The sequence below is a fragment of the Salvelinus fontinalis genome, chromosome 3 (genome assembly GCF_029448725.1).
Source record: "Salvelinus fontinalis isolate EN_2023a chromosome 3, ASM2944872v1, whole genome shotgun sequence".
NCBI lineage: Eukaryota > Metazoa > Chordata > Actinopteri > Salmoniformes > Salmonidae > Salvelinus > Salvelinus fontinalis.
In genome coordinates this window covers 72,262,764-72,288,004 of record NC_074667.1, presented here as the reverse complement: position 1 = coordinate 72,288,004, position 25,241 = coordinate 72,262,764, and the positions used below count along the sequence as shown (strand labels likewise).

The 25,241-nt window shown below is 44.2% G+C and overlaps 1 protein-coding gene across 3 annotated transcripts; it reads right to left on the bottom strand.

The window, feature by feature from the left end:
• Positions 1–2,477: 2,477 nt before the first annotated feature.
• Positions 2,478–24,724, bottom strand: LOC129851399 (ras-related protein Rap-1A-like). 3 transcript variants are annotated; one of them, XM_055917908.1, is made up of 9 exons: positions 24,565–24,724; positions 19,764–19,800; positions 17,097–17,185; positions 16,442–16,510; positions 15,985–16,041; positions 15,644–15,784; positions 5,057–5,200; positions 4,810–4,933; positions 2,478–3,308 (listed from the first exon to the last, which is right to left on the bottom strand). In XM_055917908.1, the coding sequence occupies exons 3-8, from the start codon at positions 17,151–17,153 to the stop codon at positions 4,844–4,846; spliced, it is 558 nt and encodes a 185-aa protein (XP_055773883.1). In that variant the 5' UTR covers positions 17,154–17,185; positions 19,764–19,800; positions 24,565–24,724; the 3' UTR covers positions 2,478–3,308; positions 4,810–4,843. The 3 variants fall into 3 exon arrangements, with proteins under 3 accessions (XP_055773883.1, XP_055773884.1, XP_055773882.1); XM_055917909.1 differs by lacking the exon at positions 19,764–19,800 and having other exon boundaries at positions 24,504–24,724; XM_055917907.1 differs by lacking the exon at positions 19,764–19,800 and having other exon boundaries at positions 24,565–24,722.
• Between the last annotated feature and the right edge of the window lie 517 nt (positions 24,725–25,241).

Genomic DNA, 25,241 nt, shown 5'->3' with positions numbered 1-25,241 from the left:
TATTTGTATTGTCTACAGGCTTCATTCTTTTCACTCAATTAGGTTAGTATTGTAGAGTAACTACAATGTTTCTCCTATCACACCTATTAAAATATGTTTCTGCTTTAAAGTCCCCATGGTCTCATGGTGAAATCCCTGAGCGGTTTCCTTCCTCTCAGGCAACTGAGTCAGGAAGGACACCTGTAACTTTGTAGTGACTGGGTGTATTGATACACCATTTTTTTTTAACCTTTATTTAACTAGTCAGTTAAGAACACATTCTTATTTACAATGACAGCCTACCCCGGCCAAACCCATCCAAAGCGTAATGAATAACTTCACGCTAAAAGGGATATTTAATGTCTGCTTTTTTATTATTTTACCCATTTACCAATAGGTGCCCTTCTTTGTGAGGCACTGGAAAACCTCCCTGGACTTTGAGATTGAATCTAGACATTAAATTCACTCCTCAAAATGAGGGACCTTACAGATGTGTGGGGTACGAAGATGAGGTAGTCATTCAAAATTATGCTAAATGGACATTTTCTAAAATTGTTCTACATATGAAATACCTTCAACACCACCAAAAGTATGTGGACACCCCTTCAAATGAGTGGATTTGGCTATTTCAGACAGATGTATAAAAATCGAGTACACAGCCATGCAATCTCCATACACAAACATTGGCAGTAGAATGGCCCGTACTGAAGACCTCAGTGACTTTCAACGTGGCATCGTCATAGGATGCCACCTTTCCAACAAGTCAGTTAGTCAAATTTCTACCCTGGTCAACTAGAAGTGCTGTTGTTGTGAAGTGGAGATCTCTAGGAGCAACAACGGCTCAGCCACAAAGTGGTAGGCCACTCAAGCTCACAGAAAGGTAACGCTAAGTGCTGAAGTGCATAAAAATAGTCTGTCCTCAGGTGCAACACTCACTACTGAGTTCCAAATTGCTTGTGAAAGCAACGTCAGTACAATAACTGTCAGGAGCTTCATGAAAAGGGGTTCCATAGCCGAGCAGCCGCACACAATCCTAAGATCACCATGTGCAATGCCAAGCGTCGGCTGGAGTGGTGTAAAGCTCTCCACCATTGGACTCTGGAGCAGCGGAAATGCGGTCACTGAAGTGATGACTCCCGCTTCACCATCTGGCAGTCCAACACACAAATCTGGGTTTGGCAGATCCCAGGAGAACGCTACCTGCCCTACCTTCATAGTGGCAAGTGTAAAGTTTGGTGGAGGAGGAATAATGGTCTGGGGCTGTTTTTCATGGTTCGGGCTAGGCCTCTTAGTTCCAGTGAAGGGAAATCTTAACGCTACAGCATACAATCATATTCTAGACGATTCTGTGCTTCCAACTTTGTGGCAACAGTTTGGGGAAGGCCCTTTCCTGTTTCAGCATGACAACGCCCCCGTGCACAAAGCGAGGTCCATACAGAAATGGTTTGTCAAGAAGTTGACTGCATGCACAGAGCCCTGACCTCAACCCCATCAAACACCTTTGGGATGAATTAGAACGCCAACTGCGAGCCAGGCTTATCTCCCAACATCAGTGCCCGACCTCACTAATGCTCGTGGCTGGATGGAAGCAAGTCCCTGCAGCAATGTTCCAACATCTACTGGAAAGCCTTCCCAGAAGAATGGAGGCTGTTATAGCAGCAAAGGGGGACCAACTCCATATTAATGCCCATGAATTTGGAATGAGATAGTGGACGAGCAGTGCGTGTGCAAATGGTGCGTTTCAGTGTTTTGTAGTAAAAACAAGCGGAAGATGTTTCCAATGACCTCATCGGTGTGCATCTTATGATTTTAACCAATTTTGAGTAGACATTGCCTACTAATTGTTTGACAATGTCATTGGAAAAAAACACTTCGCTCTCCTTTTTTACTACAAACATAGAAACACGCCATTTTCACATGTTGTTGGGCTGGTGCTGAATATGAAGTTGAAAAATGTCACTTTTAAACACTATTATTGCACACAGCGTGTCCATGCAATTTGTGACTTGTTAAGCAAATGTTTAGGCTTCCCATAAGAAATGGGTTGAATACTTATTGACTCAAGACAATTCAACTTTTCATTTTGAAATAATTTGTAAACATTTCAAAAAACAATCCCAGTGACAAAAAAAATCTCAAATGTAATCCATTTTACATTCAGGCTGTAACACTAAATGTGGAAAAAGGGGTGTGAATACTTTTCTGAAGGCCCTGATAGGCCAATATGGAGCAACCCTTTTACACCCACACAGTACCCCCTGGTGGTTGTTGCAGACAGGATTTGCCAAGCAAATTGGGGGAGCAATGAAGTGACATATAGCTTTGTATTGAAATGCCACTGTGCAACTGTTTGCTGATCGTTGGTGGTGGAACAACATTCCACTTAGTTTGTACACATCCCATTTAACCCCATGATTATCATAGAGCTGGTTTTACATGACACTGTATGATTATTAAGTCAGATGTGTTAAATCCACAAAATACAATGACCAAAATAATTAAAATGTACTAAATTTAATAATCCATAAAAGCTGGAACATCATTTGACAAAAACACAAGAAGCATTATTAAAGTTGGTTTAGTATATATTTCAGCTTCAAGAGACAGAAATTAATCCTTCCCCCCCCATATTTCTTCTATAAAATACCTTTTCTCAAGCATTATTATGCAAAAAATGGCATTAGAATATATTACGGGAACTATGAAATCCCAGTGACTGAGTATAAAATTAAGTCACAGAGATATTTGCAGAAGAGAAAGTCCATGGAGTTAAGCGACACCAAAATACATATGGTCCACCATTGACACGACTGGCACTGGGAAATGGGTGTATGGCTATAAAAAAGTTGCTACTTCCACTTGAAAGTTCTTACTACACTTAATACCAGATGTGATCATGCTGTCTGCAGATATTTGTACTCATACAACTAAAGTCAACTTCCATGTCTTCAAATACGATATATTGCAAAGATGTAAAATACTGAAGTCTTTTTTCCCCTTCGTTGGTAATCGTTTTTAAACTCTCAAAAAAGGAGGGGGCTCTCGGTTGGCCAGACCATTGACATTTCAGAGACTTTCAGAGAGTTTATGGTGGTTCAACATGTGGGAAATGAAGATTGTCCTTCAGGGCTCACTGATGTCAGATCAGAGAAGTCTGAGTGAGATAGACACCAGTCTTCTCTCTCCTTGTATCCTGCCTTGATATCTTGATACTAGCGAATCAGCAGGCGGCTATTTGTGTTGTCACCGTTTATGGCTGATGGGGGAGGCGGGGCTGTCAGAATGCTGGCACGGGTCCAATCTGGGCAACAGTTCTTCATTACAGCATTCTATAGGTGGAGAGAGGATTAATGGAGTACATAAAACTTTTGATTTCATTCAAGGAAATATCCTATACTATATCACCTAGCAAGTGATATTTATCTGCCCTATATACATAGACATGGAATCACTGGTCACCTTAATAATGGAACACTAGTCACTTTAATAATGTTTAAATACTGCTTTACTCATTTCATATGTATATACTTTATTCTATTCTACTGTATTTTTGTCAATGCCACTCCGACATTGCTCGTCCTAATATTTATATATTTCTTAATTCCATTCTTTTACTTTTAGATTTGTGTGTATTGTTGTGAATTGTTAGATACTACTGCATTGTTGGGGCTAGTAACACAAGCATTTCACTACACCCGCAATAAAATCAGCTAAGAGTGTGTGACCAATAAAATGTGATTTGATTTGAAGTGCTGCCCTCTACTGGCCAGTTGGTGCAGTGCATATTCCTGCTTTTCATTCAAATCTAGTTTTACATGCGCCGAACACAACAGGTGTAGACTTTACAGTGAAATGCTTAGTCACCTGCCCTTTCCCAACAATGCAGAGTTAAAAAGTATGAAAAATGTGCTAAATAAAAAAAGGAAATAACAATAACGAGACTATATAGTCCATTAGGCGTGGAGGCAAGGCAAGCTTGGTAAAGAAGCTGGGCTAGGTGTTAGTGAGTAGAGGGACATGGAGACAACTGCCCTAAGCGTTCACAACTGAAGGGACCAGAGAGGAACAGGAAATATGGCAGATGTTCCCCAAGGCCATCAGAGACATTACCATATTGCTCACTCCAATTCCTTCAGACTTAAACACCTACGGGTAGGTATGGATAACTGTAGGGGGTGTTTTCAGACCAGCCTGAGAGCTACGGGGCCTGACACCGCCCTCCCAGCTCTGCTGTTCTACCCCAGCCTGGCAGCTCCTGTAGTCTGAACAGTGGGTCTGTAATCCCGTTAGTGCCAGTACAGTGCTCTTGGCGGCGTGGCCGGCCGAGGACAGAGGGGACAGACACTGCCTGGGGGCTGCTGGACTGGCTGGGACCCCTCACTGTGGGACTGAACAGATGAAACAGTCTACAGTTACTGTAGCATAGTCCCAGACCTTTCTGCTTTGACGACTGCCCTACAAACTGGATAAAGACTGAGCAATATGGACATGAGTATGTAGTCATGTGGACACAGTCACACCAGGCTACCAGCAGATGTAGCCGTTTCCTTCCAGCTCTAATGACAGGGAGCAGTCAACTCTCCATGAATGCTCTCAGGCCATATCAACTCCATCAATGACAAGACAATGTACTGCCAGAGTTGTAGTAGCAGCCATTCAAATCAATAATAAAGTGTGTATAAACTACTGATCAAACAAATCCCAAATTGTGTGTCCGTATTGTGAGTTGAGAAGGGGTTTGTGCTCCTTCTAGTAAGGCCGGAGGCCGAGCAGCAAGGCCGGAGGTGTACCCGTCAGGGTATTAGAGGAGCGTATTAGTTATCTACCCACCTGGCTCAGAGCTGCTGCAGGGTGGAGGGGACCTTTAGAGCAGGACACAGTTTGATTTCTTTTTCGCCTTCTTCTTTTCCACAGGCGTTTTACTATTTATCTGTCTGACCAAGTCGTAGAAGATCTGCAGGGCAACACCATTGTTTAGTGCTTTGACACATTAAAAAGCCCAATCTAGCCGTATAAATCCAGTCCTATAGCATCATCATTTGAATCATTGGTCAGCAGTTTGATTATAAGTACTCACGTCGAGGACGTTGATCTTTGACTTTGCGGAGGACTCTAAAAAGGCACAGTGGTTCCACTGTCTGGCCAGGTTCTGACCCTGCTCCTTGCCCACCACCCTCTCATCCTCCAGATCACACTTATTACCCACCAGGATCATAGGCACCTGGGAGAGGAGAGAACAGGGATGAGACAGAGACACAGAGCGAGAAGAGAACAGGGGATAACATCAAAATGTTACTGAAGCATTTCACTGGGACCAGATGAAAAACACATGGATGTGTGTGTCTGTGAGAGAGTCTCTTTCAGACACATCCTGACCGTTTGTTCTGGCTGTCTAGGGAGGTAGGTAAAAGCGGAAACTATGACAACCCCGCATGATAGAAATCAGCTTCCTGCCTGCTTCTCTGTGTTTACATTTAATTCCATGCTCCAGCTGCTGCATAGAATGATACCATGGCAGGCTGTGTGTGTGTGTGTGTATATATGTATATAACGGTTTGGGTCTCACGGTGCATCTCGTTCAGATGGTTAAGCATTGCACCTGTACTACCACTACTGTCCCTCATTTTCACCTCGCAAAGTTGCCATTTCCTTCTCATTTAACTTCTCAAAGTGTTGCCATACAGGACTTCACTGCTGTCGCTTGCCTTTCTCTGACATTTTTCCAACTGCTAATGGACGATGATGTAATAGTGGAGAGTCAATTCCAAAATAATTGGTTTCCTCGACTCCTTGCACGTCGACTCCCGGTGTCGACTCCCATTTGTGTGTCAAGATGACTCCTAATATTCAGTATTTTTGGAATGGATGAGACTGATTATGTTCTCTGAAGTACGGGAACTAAACACTTGCATCTTTCATAGCGAGCTAGCGAGGAACAGAGAGGGGGACAATATAGGCAGTTTGGCCACCAGGCAGACAGAACCGTGCACTAGGCCTCTATCAGCAATCAAAGGCTGTACCTCGCAATTCCTTGGCTTGGAATGTCTCGCAATTTCAGTAAAGCTGGGGCTGTCATCAATGAACAGTCTAGGATACTGAGGGAGATGTAACACTTGGCTGTCACCCAGGATCTGCGCATGTGCACGGGTTCGCTTCATGCTGTTCACAGCGTGGTAGCCAGGGCACCAAAACAGTGGAGAAGTTGAGCCTCGTACTTTAACAATCTTAGTTGTTTCGGAAACTGACCCACTGTTTACTTTCTGCATCTACGTAAAGAATATAATTATAATTGGTTAGGGGTTTTTCTTAACATTAAGAATCCCAATTTCATTTAGACCTTCACACCTCTGCTAGAAAGAGCAGCTCTACGTAGAAGTTGCTATATATATATATAAGCATGTCTAGGTTCAGTTTTTCCTTCCCAGATCCTAACTTTAAGCATTAGAGGAGCAGTTGTTGCAGGAATGCAAGAACAGCATTTGGGGGCAGCTTCACCCTACTCAGGGTGGTATAAAGTGCCCTCTCTCACAGGGCTGTAGGCCAGACGACAGGAAGCAGATGTTTGGACCAGCCCCATAGAGGTAGTGCTGAAGTTTCAAATCCAAACAAACTCTCAGACTGGGCTGTTGAGCGATGGTTTCCCTAGAGTCCGAGTGGAACCGAAGGTACGCATTTCCAGGCTAGCAAATGCCAGAGCGAGGAATGTAGCTGTAGAATGTCCCCAGTCAGCAGCATGGAGACATGCAAGTTAAGCTGCCCGTGTCCAAGACTCACACATGGAGAAATCACAAGTCGGGCATTAGCCTACTACTCCAGCTGAACAGACGCGGGCTTAGACAGCAGGAGTCACAAGATCTCTTGCATAAGTAAGTTTTGTGAACAAAGGAAATACAAATGAGAGAAGAGCCTTCACTGGTCCAATCACATCAGTCACCACCTTATGAGACTGGTTTAAATGTTAGGAAATGGCCTGTGGTGTCTAGGTTCATTGTAGTGGCCAGGTTTGCACTGGTCAATTATCTACTGATTAAAACACTTGCATTTTGATAAATCGTATGGTTACATTGTATCACATTTAGCCTTTAACAAATCCTACCAAGACTCCTCAAAGCTTATTATAGTGGGACATCTAGCCCCTATTTCAGAGCGTTGCTGTGTTCTCTGTTTTGTAGGTTGTGTCTTCTCTGTGGACAAAGTGTCTGTAATCGAGTCTGGCTAGACCATGAGCCCTCAGTGTCTCCACATTCTCCAACCCTGTGGTAGTAAATGGTGTGTGGCATTCTCATCAAGCACTTGGAGCAGTACTGGACTCACTAACTCAACCAAGAATCCATCGACTCGAGAAAGGGGAAAAAAACTGAAAGTATTTCCGTTGGTCATGCATTCCTGCAAGTGGCAATGAAAGATTAAACAGTCTAAAAAAGCTTTAAATGCAACTGAAAGCAATAAATAACTGATCTGATCGGCATTGATATTAGTCAGAAACATTTATTGCGCTTTCCCCCCCCGAAAAAAGGCAAATTGACTAAAGTGTAAATAGGAGAATTTTGGTCATAAAGTCAGTCTCGTCCAAAACAGAGGTTTGTAAGTGAGAATTACTTGAGGGTTGGGTTTTGATTTCAACAATGCTCACTTTCCCACTAACACAGGATACACAACTCTATCCAATACTGCCACAGAACACAGACAGTGAAACAGACTTGGACCCATTTTTCCAATGGAATTTAGGCTTGCAAAGGTTTTAACGATGCATCTTTCCTACAACGGGCGAAGATGTAACGTGCTTTTCCCAAAAGCTCACAGAGAACTGTCGCTAAGTGCGTTGTTGGAGCACGTGTCGATACTGATAGGATCGGGGGGGGGGAAGAAAGCACTTCTCACAGATCAGCTTTCTCAATTCAAATCTTACCTTATCTTAAGAATTATTTCACAATACTGACGATGGATATATTACCACCAATATGGCTGCAAATATTGAGGCAGCTTATTCTAAAGCTTACCCAACAAAAATGCAAGACATCACCGATTTGGCACGTCATTGCACACATCATGACAAATTAGACAGTAGCGAAATAGAATTTTTTGAACATGAAATGTATTTCAATTAGAATAAAATGGGCCTATAGCATACTGTAAACTATCCATATTTTAATGCTGTCGTATCGGGTTTCATTTGAAGCATCTTTGTATACAGTGCCTTAAAGTATTCACACCCCTTGACTTTTTCCACATTTTGTTTTGTTAGACGGAATTTAAAAAAATGTATTAGAGATGTTTTTGTCACTGGAACTACACACAATACTCATTAATGTCAACACGGAACAATGTTTTTCAATTTTTACAAATTAATTAAAAATGAAAAGCTGAAATGTCTTGAGTAAATAAGTAGTCAACCCCTTTATTATGGCACGCCTAAATAAGTTCAGGAGTAGAAATGTGCTTAACAAGTAACATAATAAGTTGTATGGACTCACTGTGTGCAATAGTGTTTAACATTATTTTTTAAATGACTACCTTCTCTTCTACTCCACACATCTGTAAGGTCCCTCAGTCGAGCAGTGAATTTCAAATACAGATTCAACCACAAAGACCAGGGAGGTTTTTCCAATGCCTCACAAAGAATGGCACCTATTGGTAGATGGGTAAATAAAAAAAGCAGACATTGAATATCCCTTTGAGCATGGTGAAGTTATTAATTAAACTTTGGATGGTGTATCAATACACCCAGTCACTACAAAGATACAGGTGTCCTCCCTAAGTCAGTTGCCGGAGAGGAAGGAAACCGCACAGGTGACTTTAAAACAGTTAGAGTTTAATGACTGTGACAGGAGAAAACTGAAGATGGATCAACATTGTAGTTACTCCAAAATACTAACCTAATTGACAGATTGAAAAGCAGGAAGCCTGTACAAAATATTCCAAAACACACATCCAGTTTGCAACAAGGCACTAAAGTAATACTGCTAAAAATGTGGCTAAGCAATTCACTTTTTGTCCAGAATACAAAGTGTTGTTTGGGGCAAATCCAATATAACACATTACTGAGTACCACGCTCTATGTTTTGAAGCAAAGTGGTGGCTGCATAACGTTATGTGTATGCTTGTAATCATTAATGACTGGGGAGTTTTTCAGGAAAAAAAATTAAACCGAAAGAATCAAATTTGTCTATTAAAATGACATCAAATTGACCAGAAATACAGTGTAGACATTGTTAATGTTGTAAATGACTATTGTAGCTAGAAACGGCTCATTATCAGGCCCACTTTCAGTAACCATCACTCCTGTGTACCAATGGCATGTTGTGTTAGCTAATCCAAGTTCATCATTTTAAAAAGGCTAATTGTTCATTAGAAAACATTTTTGCAATTATGTTAGCACAGTTGAAAACTGTTGTGCTAATTAAAGAAGCAATATAACTGGCCTCCTTTAGGCTAGTTGAGTATCTGGAGCTTCAGCATTTGTGGGTTAGATTACGAACTCAAAATGTCCAGAAACAAAGACCTTTCTTCTGAAACACAGTCTATTCTTGTTCTGAGAAATGAAGGCTATTCCATGCGAGAAATTGCCAAGAAACTGAAGATCCTGTACAATGCTGTGTACTACTCCCTTCACAGAACAACGCAATCTGCTCTAACCAGAATAGAAAGAGTGGGAGGCCCCGATGCACAACTGAGCAAGAGGACAAGTACATTAGAGTGTCTAGTTTGAGAAACAGACGCCTCACAAGTCCTCAACTGGCAGCTTCATTAAATAGAACCCGCAAAAAACCCGTCTCAACGTCAACAGTGAAGAGGAGACTCCGGGATGCTGGCCTTCTAGCCAGAGTTGCAAAGAAAGAGCCATATCTCAGACTGTCCAATAGTCAACTTCGTTCTGAAGTTATAGGAGGTTATAGAGATGGATAAACAATGATTCCATGTTTAGCAGAGAACTCCTGTGTATAAAGTGATGCAGGAGGGCAAAAACAAAGCATCTAATGACACTTCTCAAATCAAATTGTATTGGTCACATGGTTAGCAGATGTTAATGCGAGTGTAGCGAAATGCTTGTGCTTCTAGTTCCGACAGTACAGTAATATCTAACATTAAATCTAACAATTCCCCAACAACTATCTAATACACACACATCTAAAAGGGTGAATGAGAATATGTAAGTATATGGATGAGCGATGGCCGAGCAGCATAGGCAAGGTGCAACAGATGGTATAAAATACAGTAGTTACAGTCGGAAGTTTACATACTTAGGTTGGAGTCATTGAAACTCGTTTTTCAACCACTACACACATTTCTTGTTAACAAACTATAGTTTAGGCAAGTTGGTTAGGACATCTACTTTGTGCATGACACAAGTAACTTTTCCAAAAATTGTTTACAGAGATTATTTCACTGTATTATACTCCAGTGGGTCAGAAGTTTACATACACTAAGTTGACTGTGCCTTTAAACAGCTTGGAAAATTACAGAAAATGATGTCATGGCTTTAGAAGCTTCTGATAGGCTAAATGACATAATTTGAGTCAATGGGGGGGGGGGGGGGGGGGGGTGTACCTGTGGACGTACTTCAAACCCAGTGCCTCTTTGCTTGACATCATGGGAAAATCAAAAGAAAATCAGCCAAAACCTCAGAAAAACAATTGTAGACCTCCACAAGTCTGGTTCGTAGTTGGGAGCAATTTCCAAACGCCTGAAGGTACCACGTTCATCTGTACAAACATTAGTACGCAAGTATAGACACCATGGGACCATGCAGCCGTCATACCGCTCAGGAAGGAGACGCATTCTAGCTCCTAGAGATGAACGTACTTCGGTGCGAAAAGTGCAAATCAATCCCAGAAGAGCAGCAAAGGACCTTGTGAAGATGGAGGAAAATGGTACAAAAGTATATATATCCACAGTAAAACGAGTCCTATATCGACATAACCTGAAAGGCCGCTCAGCAAGGAAGAAGTCACTGCTCCAAATCCACCATAAAAAAAAGCCAGACTACAGTTTGCAACTGCACATGGGGACAAAGATTGTACTTTGGAGAAATGTCCTCTGGTCTAATGAAACAAAAATAGAACTGTTTGGCCATAATGACCATTGTTATCTTTGGAGGAAAAATGGGGAGGCTTGCAAGCCGAAGAACACCATCCCAACCGTGAAGCACGGGGTTGGCAGCATCATGTTGTGGGGGTGATTTGCTGCAGAAGGGACTGGTGTACTTCACAAAATAGATGGCATCGTGAGGTAGGAAGCAACAGCTCAAAACATCAGTCAGGAAGTTAAAGCTCGGTCGCAATGGGTCTTCCAAATGGACAATGACCCCAAGCATACTTCCAAAGTTGTGGCAAAATGGCTTAAGGACAACAAAGTCAAGGTATTGGAGTGGCCATCACAAAGCCCTGACCTCAATCCTATAGAAAATGTGTGGGCAGAACTGAAAAAGCGAGTGCTAGCAAGGAGGCTTACAAACCTGACTCAGTTACACCAGCTCTGTCAGGAGGAATGGGCCAAAATTCACCCAGCTTATTGTGTGAAGCTTGTGGAAGGCTACCCGAAACATTTGCCCCAAGTTAAACAATTTAAAGGCAATGCTACCAAATACTAATTGAGTGTATGTAAACTTCTGACCCACTGGGAACTTGATGAAAGAAATAAAAGCTGAAATAAATCATTCTCTACTATTATTCTGACATTTCACATTCTTAAAATAAAAAGTGGTGATCCTAACTGACCTAAGACAGCGAATTTTTACTAGGATTAAATGTCAGGAACTGAGTTTTTCACAAACTTCCGACTTCAACTGTACATAAGATATGAGTAATGTAAGTTATGTAAACATTATTAAAGAGGCATTATTTAGAGTGCATTGTATAAAGTGACTAGTTATCCATTTATTAAAGTGGCCAGTGATTGGCTCAATGTAGGCAGCAGCCTCTCTGAGTTAGTGATTGCTGTCTGATGTCTTGAGATAGAAGCTGTTTTTCAGTCTCTCAGTCCCAGCTTTGATGCACCTGTACTGACCTCGCCTTCTAGATGGTAGCGGTGTGAACAGGCAGTGGCTCGGGTGGTTGATGTCCTTGATGATCTTTTTGGCCTTCCTGTGACATCAGGTGCTGTAGGTGTCATGGAGGGCAGGTAGTTTGCCCCCGGTGATGCGTTGTGCAGACCACACCACCCTCTGGAGAGCCTTGAGGTTGAGGGCTGTGATACAGCCTGACAGGATGCTCTCGATTGTGCATCTGTAAATGTTTGTCAGGGTTTTGGGTGACAAGCAACATTTCTTCAGCCTCCTGAGGTTGAAGAGGTGCTTTTGCGCCTTTTTCACCACACTGTCTGTGTTAGTGGACCATTTTAGTTTGTCTGTGATGTGTAAACGAGGAACTTAAAACTTTCTCCACTGCTGTCCCTTCGATGTGGATAGGGGGGTGCTCCCTCTGCTGTTTGCTGAAATCCACGATCATCTCCTTTGTTTTGTTGACGTTGAGTGAGAGGTTATTTTCTGACACCACACACCAAATGTCCTCACCTCCTCCCTGTCGGCTGTCTCGTCGTTGTTGGTAATCAAGCCTACCACTGTTGTGTCGTCTACAAACTTGATGATTGAGTTGGAGGCGTGCATGGCCACGCAGTCATAGGTGAACAAGGAGTACAGGCGGGGGCTAAGCATGCACCCTTGTGGGGCCCCAGTGTTGAGGGTCAGCGAAGTGAAGATGTTTCCTACCTTCACCATCTGAGAGCGGCCCGTCAGGAAGTCCAAGACCCAATTGCACAGGGCAGGGTTGAGGCCCAGGGCCTCCAGCTTGACGATGAGCTTGGAGGGTACTATGGTGTTGAATGCTGAGCTGTAGACAATGAACAGCATTCTTACATAGGTATTCCTCTTGTCCAGATGGGATAGTGATGGCAATTGCGTCAGGTCGTCTTTGAGGACACGGCTAGGGATGCCGTCTGGGCCAGCAGCCTTGCGAGTGTTAACACGTTTAAAATGTTTTACTCCTGTCAGCCATGGAGAAGGGGGGGGGGGGGGGGGGATCCTTGTTAGTGGGCCACGACAGTGGCACAGTATTATCCTCAAAGCAGGCAAAGAAGGTGTTTAGTTTGTCTGGAAGCGTGACGTCGGTGTCCGTGACGTGGTTTGATTTCTTTTTGTAGTCCGTCATTTCCAGTAGACCCTGCCACATGCGTCTCGTAGAACGTTCTACGAGTGGTCTGAAGCAGGTGTTAGATTACGAGCGTTTTCAAGTGCAACGTTAAAGAGCGACTGCCTTTAAAAAACACAAATCCCTATGTGGCATCGATACAAGTCAGAAACAGCTATTTGTGTAAATGTTGACTACAAAATGTAAATAGGACAATTGGTCATAAAGCCAGACTCATCTAAAACGGAGTTTGGAACATCCATGAGTCACAACGGGTAAATGAAGGTTGGGTTTTGATTTGACGATGTCCATTTGTCCACTAACATGGGGCGAACAGCTGCTGTGAGAGCTCTTAATTCAGTAGCATAGACAGTGAGACAGACCTGTCCAGCAGCTCCGACTGTTACATAAGACGACATGTCGGCCATTTTTTTACTTGAGAAACACAGCACCAAACACCTCAGATATGAAATTGCACAACTGAAACATTAAAACTTCCTTGTCAAAATTACAGATTTCTTGAGTATTCTTAGATTCATTCTGGGGATTTTGAGGAAGTGAATTAGGCTTCCGCGTCTACAGTGTCATATGGAGGACAATCCAAATGGGAATCGATCAGCAAACACACCAAGACTGAAATCATTTTTTCCCTAATGAGCAACAGAAAAACAGACGTGCCAATCGGCGTGTTCAGTGGCTCTTTAATAATGCTGTTTCCCAAAACGATCTCGGAGATTCTAGCGATGAACTTAGTCTTAAGACGTTTTAGAGAAACCGGGCCCTGCCCAGCGGATTGGAATTTGTTTTTTTACTTGATAAATATTGCACTAAACACCTTAGGTAGATGTAAATTTGTGTGAACAAAACCTTGTCAAAAACGTCAATTTATTACAAATTCCTTTAGTTATGTTGGATTCATTCTGACTAGTTTGAGGAAGTGATACTGGCTTTGTTCCTATGGTCTCGTGGGGGACAAACATCAGTAACTGCCACATCGAACCACACCCCGAAGGCCAGACCACACGGAACAGCAAGCCAGTTGGGAACAAAGCCTCGGGCCAGACCACACAGAACAGCAAGCCAGGGGGGGAACAAAGCCTCGGGCCAGACCCCACGGAACAGCAAGCCAGTTGGGAACAAAGCCTCGGGCCAGACCCCACGGAACAGCAAGCCAGGGGGGAACAAAGCCTCGGGTCAGACCCCACGGAACAGCAAGCCAGTTGGGAACAAAGCCTCGGGTCAGACCCCACAGAACAGCAAGCCCGTTGGGAACAAAGCCTCGGGGCAGACCCCACGGAACAGCAAGCCAGGGGGGAAACAAAGCCTCGGGGCAGACCCCACGGAACAGCAAGCCAGGGGGGAAACAAAGCCTCGGGCCAGACCCCACGGAACAGCAAGCCAGGGGGGAACAAAGCCTCGGGTCAGACCCCACGGAACAGCAAGCCAGTTGGGAACAAAGCCTCGGGTCAGACCCCACAGAACAGCAAGCCAGTTGGGAACAAAGCCTCGGGGCAGACCCCACGGAACAGCAAGCCAGGGGGGAAACAAAGCCTCGGGGCAGACCCCACGGAACAGCAAGCCAGGGGGGTAAACAAAGCCTCGGGCCAGACCCCACGGAACAGCAAGCCAGGGGGGAAACAAAGCCTCGGGCCAGACCCCACGGAACAGCAAGCAAGGGGGGAAACAAAGCCTCGGGCCAGACGCCACGGAACAGCAAGCCAGGGGGGAACAAAGCCTCGGGCCAGACCACACGGAACAGCAAGCAAGGGGGGAAACAAAGCCTCGGGCCAGACCACACGGAACAGCAAGCCAGGGGGGAACAAAGCCTCGGGGCAGACCACACAGAACAGCAAGCCAGGGGGGAAACGAAGCCTCGGGCCAGACCCCACGGAACACCAACCAAGGGGGGAAACAAAGCCTCGGGCCAGACCACACGGAACAGCAAGCCAGGGGGGAAACAAAGCCTCGGGCCAGACCCCACGGAACAGCAAGCCAGTTGGGAACAAAGAGCAAAAGGCGATGAAAAGAGTCAATCACAACAAAGTCCAGGGGCCCTATTGGCACACAAAGAAAGTTTAGTCCCGCCCCCAGAGAGAGAGAGAGAGAGGGGGGGGGGGGGGGGGGGAGACAGGAAAGCGAGAGGAAAAGAGAGCTAGAGATGAAAGGGATTCTACAGATCACCAAAAAAGGGCATCCTCCTCCTGAGAGAGTATCTGTTGAGGCCAGTTCTCTCACTATGCTACTCCAAACACAAGGAATACCAAGACATGGGACTGTGGTTAATGTGGAGGGGTTGCAATAATAATTGTATTATATTTCCTTATCTCATTCTTGCTGTATGAGCTCAGTTGTGATTACACCGCAAAGACTAGTTCATGGGAAAATGTTATATTGTGCTGTGGCAACTATACCGGTTGGTTTTAACGAGCGACAGGAGTTTTTACTGATCATGTGGCCTGATTAGGAATAAAGCTGGGTCCTAGTTATAAACCAAGGGGGACACTGGGTGATATGCTACATCATCTCCTGAAGATACTCACATCTTCTGTGTCCTTGACTCTCAAGATCTGTTCCCTCAGGTCCTGCAGGTCGTTGAACGTGGACTGTGCTGTGATGGAGTATACCAGGGCAAAGCCCTGACCGTTCTTCATGTACAGATCTCTCATGGCAGTGAACTGCTCCTGTAGGACGGACAGACACACCATAAGCTTGGCTCTGTCATTATAGTTCAACATGTCTCTATCCTTCTTCATTTAGCCTCTTCATTTCACCATAAGTGATACCTTTCTATAAATTCATTTAGCAGCTGCTGATCATTTTATCTAGTCTTGGTAGTGCTGAGAAATTATTAATAAAAACAGACTGAGAAACATTCACTTACTGTGCCGGCTGTGTCGAGGATTTCAAGCATGCACTGCTGTCCATCTACCTCCACTTGCTGCAGAGGAGAAGAAAACACAATATTAGAGGAGGTACAGAGGAGAAGAAAACACAATATTAGAGGAGGTACAGAGGAGAAGAAAACACAATATTAGAGGAGGTACAGAGGAGAAGAAAACACAATATTAGAGGAGGTACAGAGGAGAAGAAAACACAATATTAGAGGAGGTACAGAGGAGAAGAAAACACAATATTAGAGGAGGTACAGAGGAGAAGAAAACACAATATTAGAGGAGGTACAGAGGAGAAGAAAACACAATATTAGAGGAGGTACAGAGGAGAAGAAAACACAATATTAGAGGAGGTACAGAGGAAGAGAAAGCACAACACAACATGTTATTGACGCACAGACCAGCTGCTAGCAATCAGCTTATTCCTGGCCCTTCCGGGACACATACCTTTCTGTAGGAGTCTTCTATTGTTGGGTCGTACTTTTCCACAAAGATTCCCTGCACAAACTGGACTGTCTGTAAGAGAGGACACAACAAGTCAGATCAACAAATCACAACCCATCATTAACGCAGGAATATACAATCATGATGCTGTGGACCTTCAGGCCTAGATTTGAATTACCCTGGCTTGTGCTTTTATTTATTTAACCCTTTATTTAACCAGGCAAGTCAGTGAAGAACAAATTCTTATTTACAATGACGGCCTGACCCCGGCCAAACCCGGGCGACGCTGGGCCAATTGTGCTCCGCCCTATGGGACTCTCAATCACGGCCGGATGTGCTACAGCCTGGATTCGAACCAAGGACTGTAGTGACGCCTCTTGCACTGAGATGCAGTGCCTTAGACCTCTGCGCCACAAGGGAGCTAGTTGTGCTAGTTGGTACACAGATAAAAGACGGACAGCTGGACTGAGCACAAAGCAGAGAGATTTATGCTGTCACCCAGACTCACATCTGTTTAGCTATAGCACACAGTGGGTTTTCAAAGGACCAGAGAGTTTAGTCTGCTTTATGCTTTCTTTTTTACCAAGGAAAATCTGGTATCGTCGTATCGCGGCAACAGTAGCAGGAACAGTGGTCGGGGCCAGAGTAAAATACTCACCAGAGCGGACTTGCCCACGCCTCCCGAGCCTAGCACCACTAGCTTGTATTCACGCATGGCGGGATCTCTTCACGGGACAGCCCAACAGTCTGCACAGACAAGAGAAAGAGACAGAAAAGTATTGTAAAACAGAGTTTTCCCAGTAAGATCGTAGTAATTCCCGAATTTAGCATGGTTAGGACAAGTAGCAACATAACAATGGGAACCCACATTAGTGGAGCTCCAGGGCAGAGGTGGTGAGGAGTATATGACCCCAGATGACCCCACCCTTTAGCTAACACAAACCAGCTGTGGGTGTGAATGGAGAGGCTTGGATTTTAGGCCGCCTGCTCCTATCACACAACCATCTGGCCGTTATGCATGCAGGCAGCACACCCTGTAAGATTCAGTTTATGAATACAGTAACTGAAATCCATTGCCGTACGTCACATGGGCTTGACAACTGGGTCTATATGCAGGCCTATCTTTCTGCTAAAGTAAAGCGAAGAGGCTAGCTGGCAAAATCTGTTGGCAGATAGCCTTGCGGTTAGAGCGTTGGGCCAGTAACTGAAAGGTTGCTAGTTCGAATCCCGAGCCGACAAGGTGAAAAATCTTTAGTTCTGTCCTTTAGCAAGGCAGTTGACCGCTCACAACAGCAGCTCCCTGGGCATCCAACGTGACAGTCCCTGCAACTCTCCAATTCAGAGGGGTTGGGTTAAAAGAGAAAGTAAAGTTTTGGTTGGGCCTTGTGTGCGCACAAGATGATAATAATAAATGTATACTTATTTATTGTCAACGTAGAACCACAACACCGCCCATCTGGGATGCTCCTCGTGTCCTTCTTTTGACAGCACAAGCCCTCTAGGGCTAAACACTGAGGGGAGGGAAGCTCCTTGAACTTCAGCTCCCGACACCAGACAGTCTCATTGGATATGAGACCAATCAATCATTTAAGGAGAGACTAATCCTCCTCACCATATAGGAGGTACGTTTTGGGGGGGGGAGGGGCGAGAGCAAGCGAAAGCACACACACACACCTACGCACTTCTGAGAAGAAACAGTCTACCCGTCAGTGGAGTTTCTGTTCCACACATCGTAGTCCTCATGAGCCATGCGAAAACTGTCATCTTTTTAAAAGCAGAGGAGGACAGAGACTTAGCTATTAGGATTATTATCCCTGAGGCATGCTGAAGATGTGGATTTAAAGTCACTGGTAGCGTAAACTCTTCAGTTCAAATGATGGTGAAAAACTGTCAACTACAACTACTTTCAAATAGATGTGACCAAATCTAATAAAATGTAATTCCTCACATGCGCCGAATACAACAGGTGTAGTAGACCTTAACGTGAACTGCTTACATGCCCTTAACCAACAATGCAGTTAAGAAAATTTACTAAATAAATTACAGTAATATATATATACTGGGGGTACTGGTACAGAGTCAATGTGTGGGGGTAAAGGTTAATCGAGGTAATATGTACATGTAGGTAGGGGTAAAGTCACTATGTATAGATAATCATAAGAAAGTCTGCTCCAGTACTGATGATTCCTGACTGCACTCCCAGCATTCATACTGGGACGACCTACTGAAGTCCCTCAACTGCACACACGTGCACTGCAGGCCATGTAAGGACATCTATTTAACAACCTCAATCTCCCTCCCGCTCTACTCATCCTCAATATTTCTCTCATCACAAAACAAATAGCCTAAAGAGCACAGGAGGTTGGTGGCACCTTAATTGGGGAGGACTGGCTGGTGGTAATGACTGGAGTGGAATAGGTGGAATGGTAACAAATAAATCAATCACATGGTTTCCATGCCATTCACGCCGTTCCAGACATTATGAGCCGTCCTCCCCTCAGCAGCCTCCACTGCTAAACAGTCTTTCCCCTCATAGTAACGAGGAAATAATGAGTGAGCCACGCACCACAAACATGCTGAAACCATGACATCACCAACATATAACTCAATCTATGGACAGAGGTATGTCTCCATGTCAGGCTTAAACTGGGAAGATGAGGTGCACATACAGAGACAATGACTTAGCCATGTCACAAAAGAGTCAAAACAGTATACAGATTATTGGTGGACAGAATTCAAATTTCGTTAATAGCCACACTGTAGTAGTAGATAGGTACTCTGACATTTAGCCTAGACTTCAGCAGGCTATTTAGAGTGGGGGGGGGGTTCCTATGATGTTGCTGGTAATCCAGTGACAATGATAGTAAAGCTGTCACTGCGCCTGACACTGACTGGCAGGTTCCTCTATCTCTCCAGACCAGTAGAAACCACACTCCTATAATTTGAGTCACCACTTTGCACTTACATAGCAAGTATCTGTTCATTACACACCCCTCTTACCCTCTGCTTGCAAAGCTAGCACTGAATACGGTTGGAGTCAGAAGAATTATGGTCAACCACTTGTGGTTCAGGAATTAATGGTGCTAAAGAATGGCCAAAATCTACACAAACTGATATTATTCAAATTGCCACGATAAGGTCACGTCTTCTATTATTACTCATTCAAACAACTCCACCCTGAAATCCCCCTACTAAGATGTCAGGAAATTACAGAAAAATACCCCACACAGTCAGCATCAGCCAGAGAGACAAAATCACAAGGTTAGATGAGCAGAGAATCTATCCTATTATGAGCTAGTTTTTATTTGCACAATTCCATACTGACCCTTTGTTTTTGACAAGAGAAGAGTCCCCTGGTAATCCTGTGAAAAACAGGATTAGCATAAATTAACATTGAAACATTTGTCTGAAGCGTTAGCCCAGATGTCCTTCTCTGTCGTCTCGGCTACATTCTAATGTGGTGACTATCTTCTGGGCTCACGGCAGGCCTAGAGGTTTTAGTGTTGATGATGAGGCTGAGTGCAACCTCCACTCTAAACTCTGGGCAAGTCATTAATTGAATTTAAACCAAAGCTGCAACAACTGTTGGTAGTGACCGTCGTGAGCTGAGTCAGAGAGAGTCTAAGCAAACTGCTGATGTAATCACTGACTGAGTGAAACGGCCAGTTGAAACTACCACAACTCAAAAACCACATGGAAAATGGAGATATTTGTACATCACCGGTTAGAGGACAACCTGCAGAACACAGTCAGCTACATTTAGATACAGGGATCCTCAAAACAGAGAGAGAAATGCAACACTGTTTTGTCATTCACTCATCGATTGCCAAGTTGAAATCAATTGTTTGAGAGGGGGAGATGAGGTTGCATGTCCTGTTAAAACTCAGCAGCTCTGGCCTCACAAGTGGCGCAGCGTTCTAAGGAATTGCATCGCTGTGCTTGAGGCGTCACTACAGACCCAGGATCGATCCCAGGCTGTGTCACAACCGGCCGTGACCGGGAGTCCCATAGGGCTGCGCACAATTGGCCCAGGGTCGTCCGGGTTAGCGGCGGGCTTTATTTGGCTCATCATGTGCTAACGACTCCTTGCGACGGGCCGGGCGCCTGCAGGCTGAATTTGTCAGTTGAACGTTGTTTACTCCGACACATTGGTGCGGTTGGCTTCCGGGTTAAGCGGGCGGGTGTTAAGAAGTGCGGTTTGGCGGGTCATGTTTCGGAGGATGCGCGTCACTCGACCTTCGCCTCTCCCGAGTCCGTACAGAAGTTGCAGCGATGAGACAAGATCGCAACTGGGGAGAAAAAGGGGGTAAAAAATAAATAAACACAGCTCAAAAAAAATGCAGGGAAAGGGGGTTACGTAGTCAGTTGTACAACTGAATGTATTCAACTGAAATGTGTCTTCCTTATTTAACCCAAACCGTCTCAATCAGAGCGGTGTGGGGGGGGGGGGGGGGGGGGGGGGCGCCTTAATTGACATCCACGGCTCCTGGGGATCAGTGGGTTAACTGACTTGCTCAGGGCCAGAACGACAGAATTTTACCATGTCGGCTCAGGGATTTGATCCAGCAACCTTTCGGTTACAGGCCCAAAGCTTGGAGGCTGGAATTAATGTGTTCATCACTGGTTAGAGGACAATTTGTATAAGACAGCATTTTGATTCAAATGGGTCACCAATGCAGTAAGTGTAATGGAAAACTTTTTATGTTAATCACTTCCATTGATATCACGCCGAACAGGGGATATCGCGGCGAACAGGGGATATCGCGGCGAACAGGGGATATCGCGGCGAACAGGGGATATCGCGGCGAACAGGGGATATCGCGGCGAACAGGGGATATCGCGGCGAACAGGGGATATCGCGGCGAACAGGGGATATCGCGGCGAACAGGGGATATCGCGGCGAACAGGGGATATCGCGGCGAACAGGGGATATCGCGGCGAACAGGGGATATCGCGCCGAACAGGGGATATCACGCCGAACAGGGGATATCACGCCGAACAGGGTATATCACGCCGAACAGGGTATATCACGCCGAACAGGGGATATCACGCCGAACAGGGGATATCACGCCGAACAGGGGATATCACGCCGAACAGGGGATATCACGCCGAACAGGGGATATCACGCCGAACAGGGGATATCACGCCGAACAGGGGATATCACGCCGAACAGGGGATATCACGCCGAACAGGGTATATCACGCCGAACAGGGTATATCACGCCGAACAGGGTATATCACGCCGAACAGGGTATATCACGCTGAACAGGGTATATCATGCTGAACAGGGTAAACATTTGGGGCTGGAGCGCTAAACCTTCAGACCTCATAGCGGCAGTCAACAGCCTTTCTATAAATTAATTAGTACAGGCTAGCACGTCAGCGGTGGAGCTCGAATGATTACCCTCCGTCTCATGGACATAGTTGCGGTGATTAGCTGTATATAGTCAGGTAACTAGTTGGTCGTTTTGTCTTGTTTCTACCAATGTAATTCATATTCATAGCTAGTCTGTCAGGCAAGAAAAGTTGTGTGTAGAGTTAAATTTGGGCTGCCTCAGCTGTCACTTTCACTAGCTAGCCACAAAGACAACTAGCTAACCAGCCACCGAAATGAAGGCTAAAGTAATTTGTGTTTATCTGTTGGGCTTAGGTTATGGTTTGTCATGTTTGCTGGGTGGATATATTCATAGCTTATACATTGGCTTCTTTTGATATTACTTGAGAGCTTAGCTGTCGTGTTAGGGTAGTAGATGCCCGCGCAGTATGATGAATTATATATTTGTTTACATAGCCATCAAACAAGTTGCTTGTTTTGTCCTGTTTCTACCAATACAATTCATTTGGAAACTGTCCCAGCGCCGTAACTAATCAGCTAACATTGCCTAACTCTGTAGTTAGTCTGTCAGGGCAAGAAAGCAAGAGTTGATTGGAGGAGTGTGTGTGTGTGTGTGCAACGGGAGGTGTGTAACAGTATCATGAAACCCCTTATTAGGAGGAAAGTATGTGTATGGTTGAGAAAAAGAAAGGAAGGAAGAGAGCGTGAGATGTTCCTGATTACAATTGTATCCTATTTGTTGCTCCTCTCTCTCTATTATCTTAAATTCTCAGGATTCAAAAGCAGCAACCTAGAATTATATTGGGGTCTAAAGGGTTAAACTAACACTATTGAAAGGCCACAATAACCTATATATGATTGGTTAGATGAGGACTTGTAGAAAGCTTATATCTATATTTTGGAATGGTGGATGTTGATTTCAGGCCCTGGATGGGAGACCAGATGCTGCTGGAAGTGGTGTTGGAGGGCCAGTAGGAGGCACTCTTTCCTCTGGTCTAAAAAATATCCCAATGCCCCAGGGCAGTGATTGGGGACACTGCCCCGTGTAGGGTGCCGTCTTTCGGATGGGACGTTAAACGGGTGTCCTGACTCTCTGAGGTCATTAAAGATCCCATGGCACTTATCGTAAGAGTAGGGGTGTTAACCCCGGTGTCCTGGCTAAATTCCCAATCTGGCCCTCAAACCATCATGGTCACCTAATAATCCCCAGTTTACAATTGGCTCATTAATCCCCCTCATCTCCCCTGTAACTATTCCCCAGGTCGTTGCTGCAAATGAGAACGTGTTCTCAGTCAACTTACCTGGTAAAATAACGGTAAAATAAAAATAAAAATAAATAAACATTTCAGGAGTCTGCCAAATATTTTTCCTGTTAACTAAAACGAATCACAATGGCTGCTATTTAAGCGATAGTTTGATTGTCAAATCAGTGTACTGGTGTGTGGCCAGCGACTTTTAGAGAGACAGCCCCAAATGATCAGTGCCGTGAGAAAGAAAATAATAGCTGAGTTCTAAGATCTGCGACCCCTAACGCGTTTGACAAAATCAACAGTACAAAACCAAATATGTTGATCTGTTTTAAACTATTTATATTGTGTCATTGTGTTGACTATAAATTGTTATTCTAACATCACCAATCTGAGGTAAAAGGGATATGTGATTCCCCCTAATTCGATGTGGTCAAAACGCCAGTTTGCATAATGTAGTTAAACATACTGCCCACATCATGGAAAGTAGCATATACTATACATTTAATTATTTTCTAATATCTAATTAATCTTTATTTAACATGATAGTAAATCAAGTAAACGTACAGATTTGTTCAATAATGACACATTTCTCCCTAGTTTAACCATTTAGAGATGTTGAAATAATGCGCTCTAGAAAGAGTTTTCCAACGGGACCGTGCAGCAACCCATTCATTTGACTTCCCTACTGTAAATCCCTGCCAGTGACACCCTCCTAGCTGTTTTACAGCAGCGAGTATCTTGGCTACAACAGGAGAACCAACAGACATCCACATGTCAACCTAAACAAAATTGTTATGATGCTATGATCTGGCCTCTTGCACCGTAGTCAGTTAACATCCCATGAGCGGACAAACAGCTAACTAACAAGTCAAGTACTACAGACTAACAATCAACACCTAACAAGGTAATTTCTCTAGCTAGCAAACAGTTGACGCAAGTCAAACTAACGGTAGCTAACTATTTAGAATAAACTTGATTAACTCAAATTAATACATAACGAACGTTAGATACACATGCGGTAACTAGAAAGTACACTTGTGTCGTAGCCTTCAAGTAGGTCAAAACAAATTCAAAATACAAATGCCAGGTAATGTTACCTAACTAGCTTAATAGCTTGCTAGTAGCTTGCTGTTAGCGACTGATGATTGGTCGACGCTTCACGAGTTAACGTAGCTAACTGTAGCTCCGTGCATTCATGTGCCTCTGTACACAATACAAAATATAAACTATAATACACATCTTTGGATAAAGTTATATTTTAAATACATTCCACGTTTGTTAGCCATCTTATCTAGTAACATATGTTTTCCACAACCCTATAGTTAGCTAGCTACTGACTTAGCTACCTGCCCTTCCGCCTGGCCTTGACTAAAATGGGAGTGCACTGCATAAAGCTTCTAGTGGGTGTTTAAATTCCTCATCTCAGTAGCTAAATGCAGCATATTCAATGACAATGTGTCATGTTTTTATTTCTAACTTACATAAAATTGTTACGCGGGTGGCTTTTTGACGGCCAAATAAAGTAAGCCTTTTTACTCTCACCGTTTCTCGCTCCACTCCGCCAGTCTGTGTATATCCAAAGACGTTGGATAAATGAAGATGGCTCACTCAGGCCATTTACCATAGGAAAAAATGTGTCAGTTCCTGTCTACTTAAAGGGGTGTCTCTTCCATAGAAACCAACGTTTACTTGGGTCATTGACTTCCATTGAAACAATACATGAGAAAGTGGGATGTCTCGCTTCCTTTTGCGTCTCTGATATCCCCGGTCCGGCCCCCGTGCGCAGGAGACGTCATTCCTAACTATTTCTCGGTTTTCTTAAAATGAAAATGTGAAATGTTGCGCGTGTTCCGTTTGTGGTAGCAGTGGATGTGCCATATAAAGAACAAAAACTGATCTTTTTTTTAATCATCAACATGGTCCCTTGGCCCATGACAGTCCCTGGCAAACCCAATCAGTAAACTCGGCAAAAAGCATTTAAGCAAATATGTCAACCTTATTATCTAACCATCTCTGTTAGTTTGACCCTCCTTTGACTTCCTCCTCACAGACTGGGTCACGGCACCTATGTAACCGACTGTGTGAACCAAGCTCGTTTTGAACATTGACAATAGAGTCAAATTGGTGCAAGAGTTAGAGGCACACCCACACATTGTGTGCAGATGCATGTTAAAGTTTTTGAGAGAATGGAGATGGCATGTGACAGCGGTGACTGACAA

Bases quoted from the DNA above. Each gene is read 5' to 3' on its own strand.
- LOC129851399 (XM_055917909.1), bottom strand. From the start codon at position 17,153: ATGCGTGAATACAAGCTAGTGGTGCTAGGCTCGGGAGGCGTGGGCAAG. The intron at 15,785-15,984 runs GTAAGTGAATGT...TCCGTCCTACAG, and splicing joins TCCTCGACACAGCCGGCACA to GAGCAGTTCACTGCCATGAG. The intron at 5,201-15,643 runs GTGAGTATCTTC...CTCCTCTCCCAG, and splicing joins GAGTCAAGGACACAGAAGAT to GTGCCTATGATCCTGGTGGG.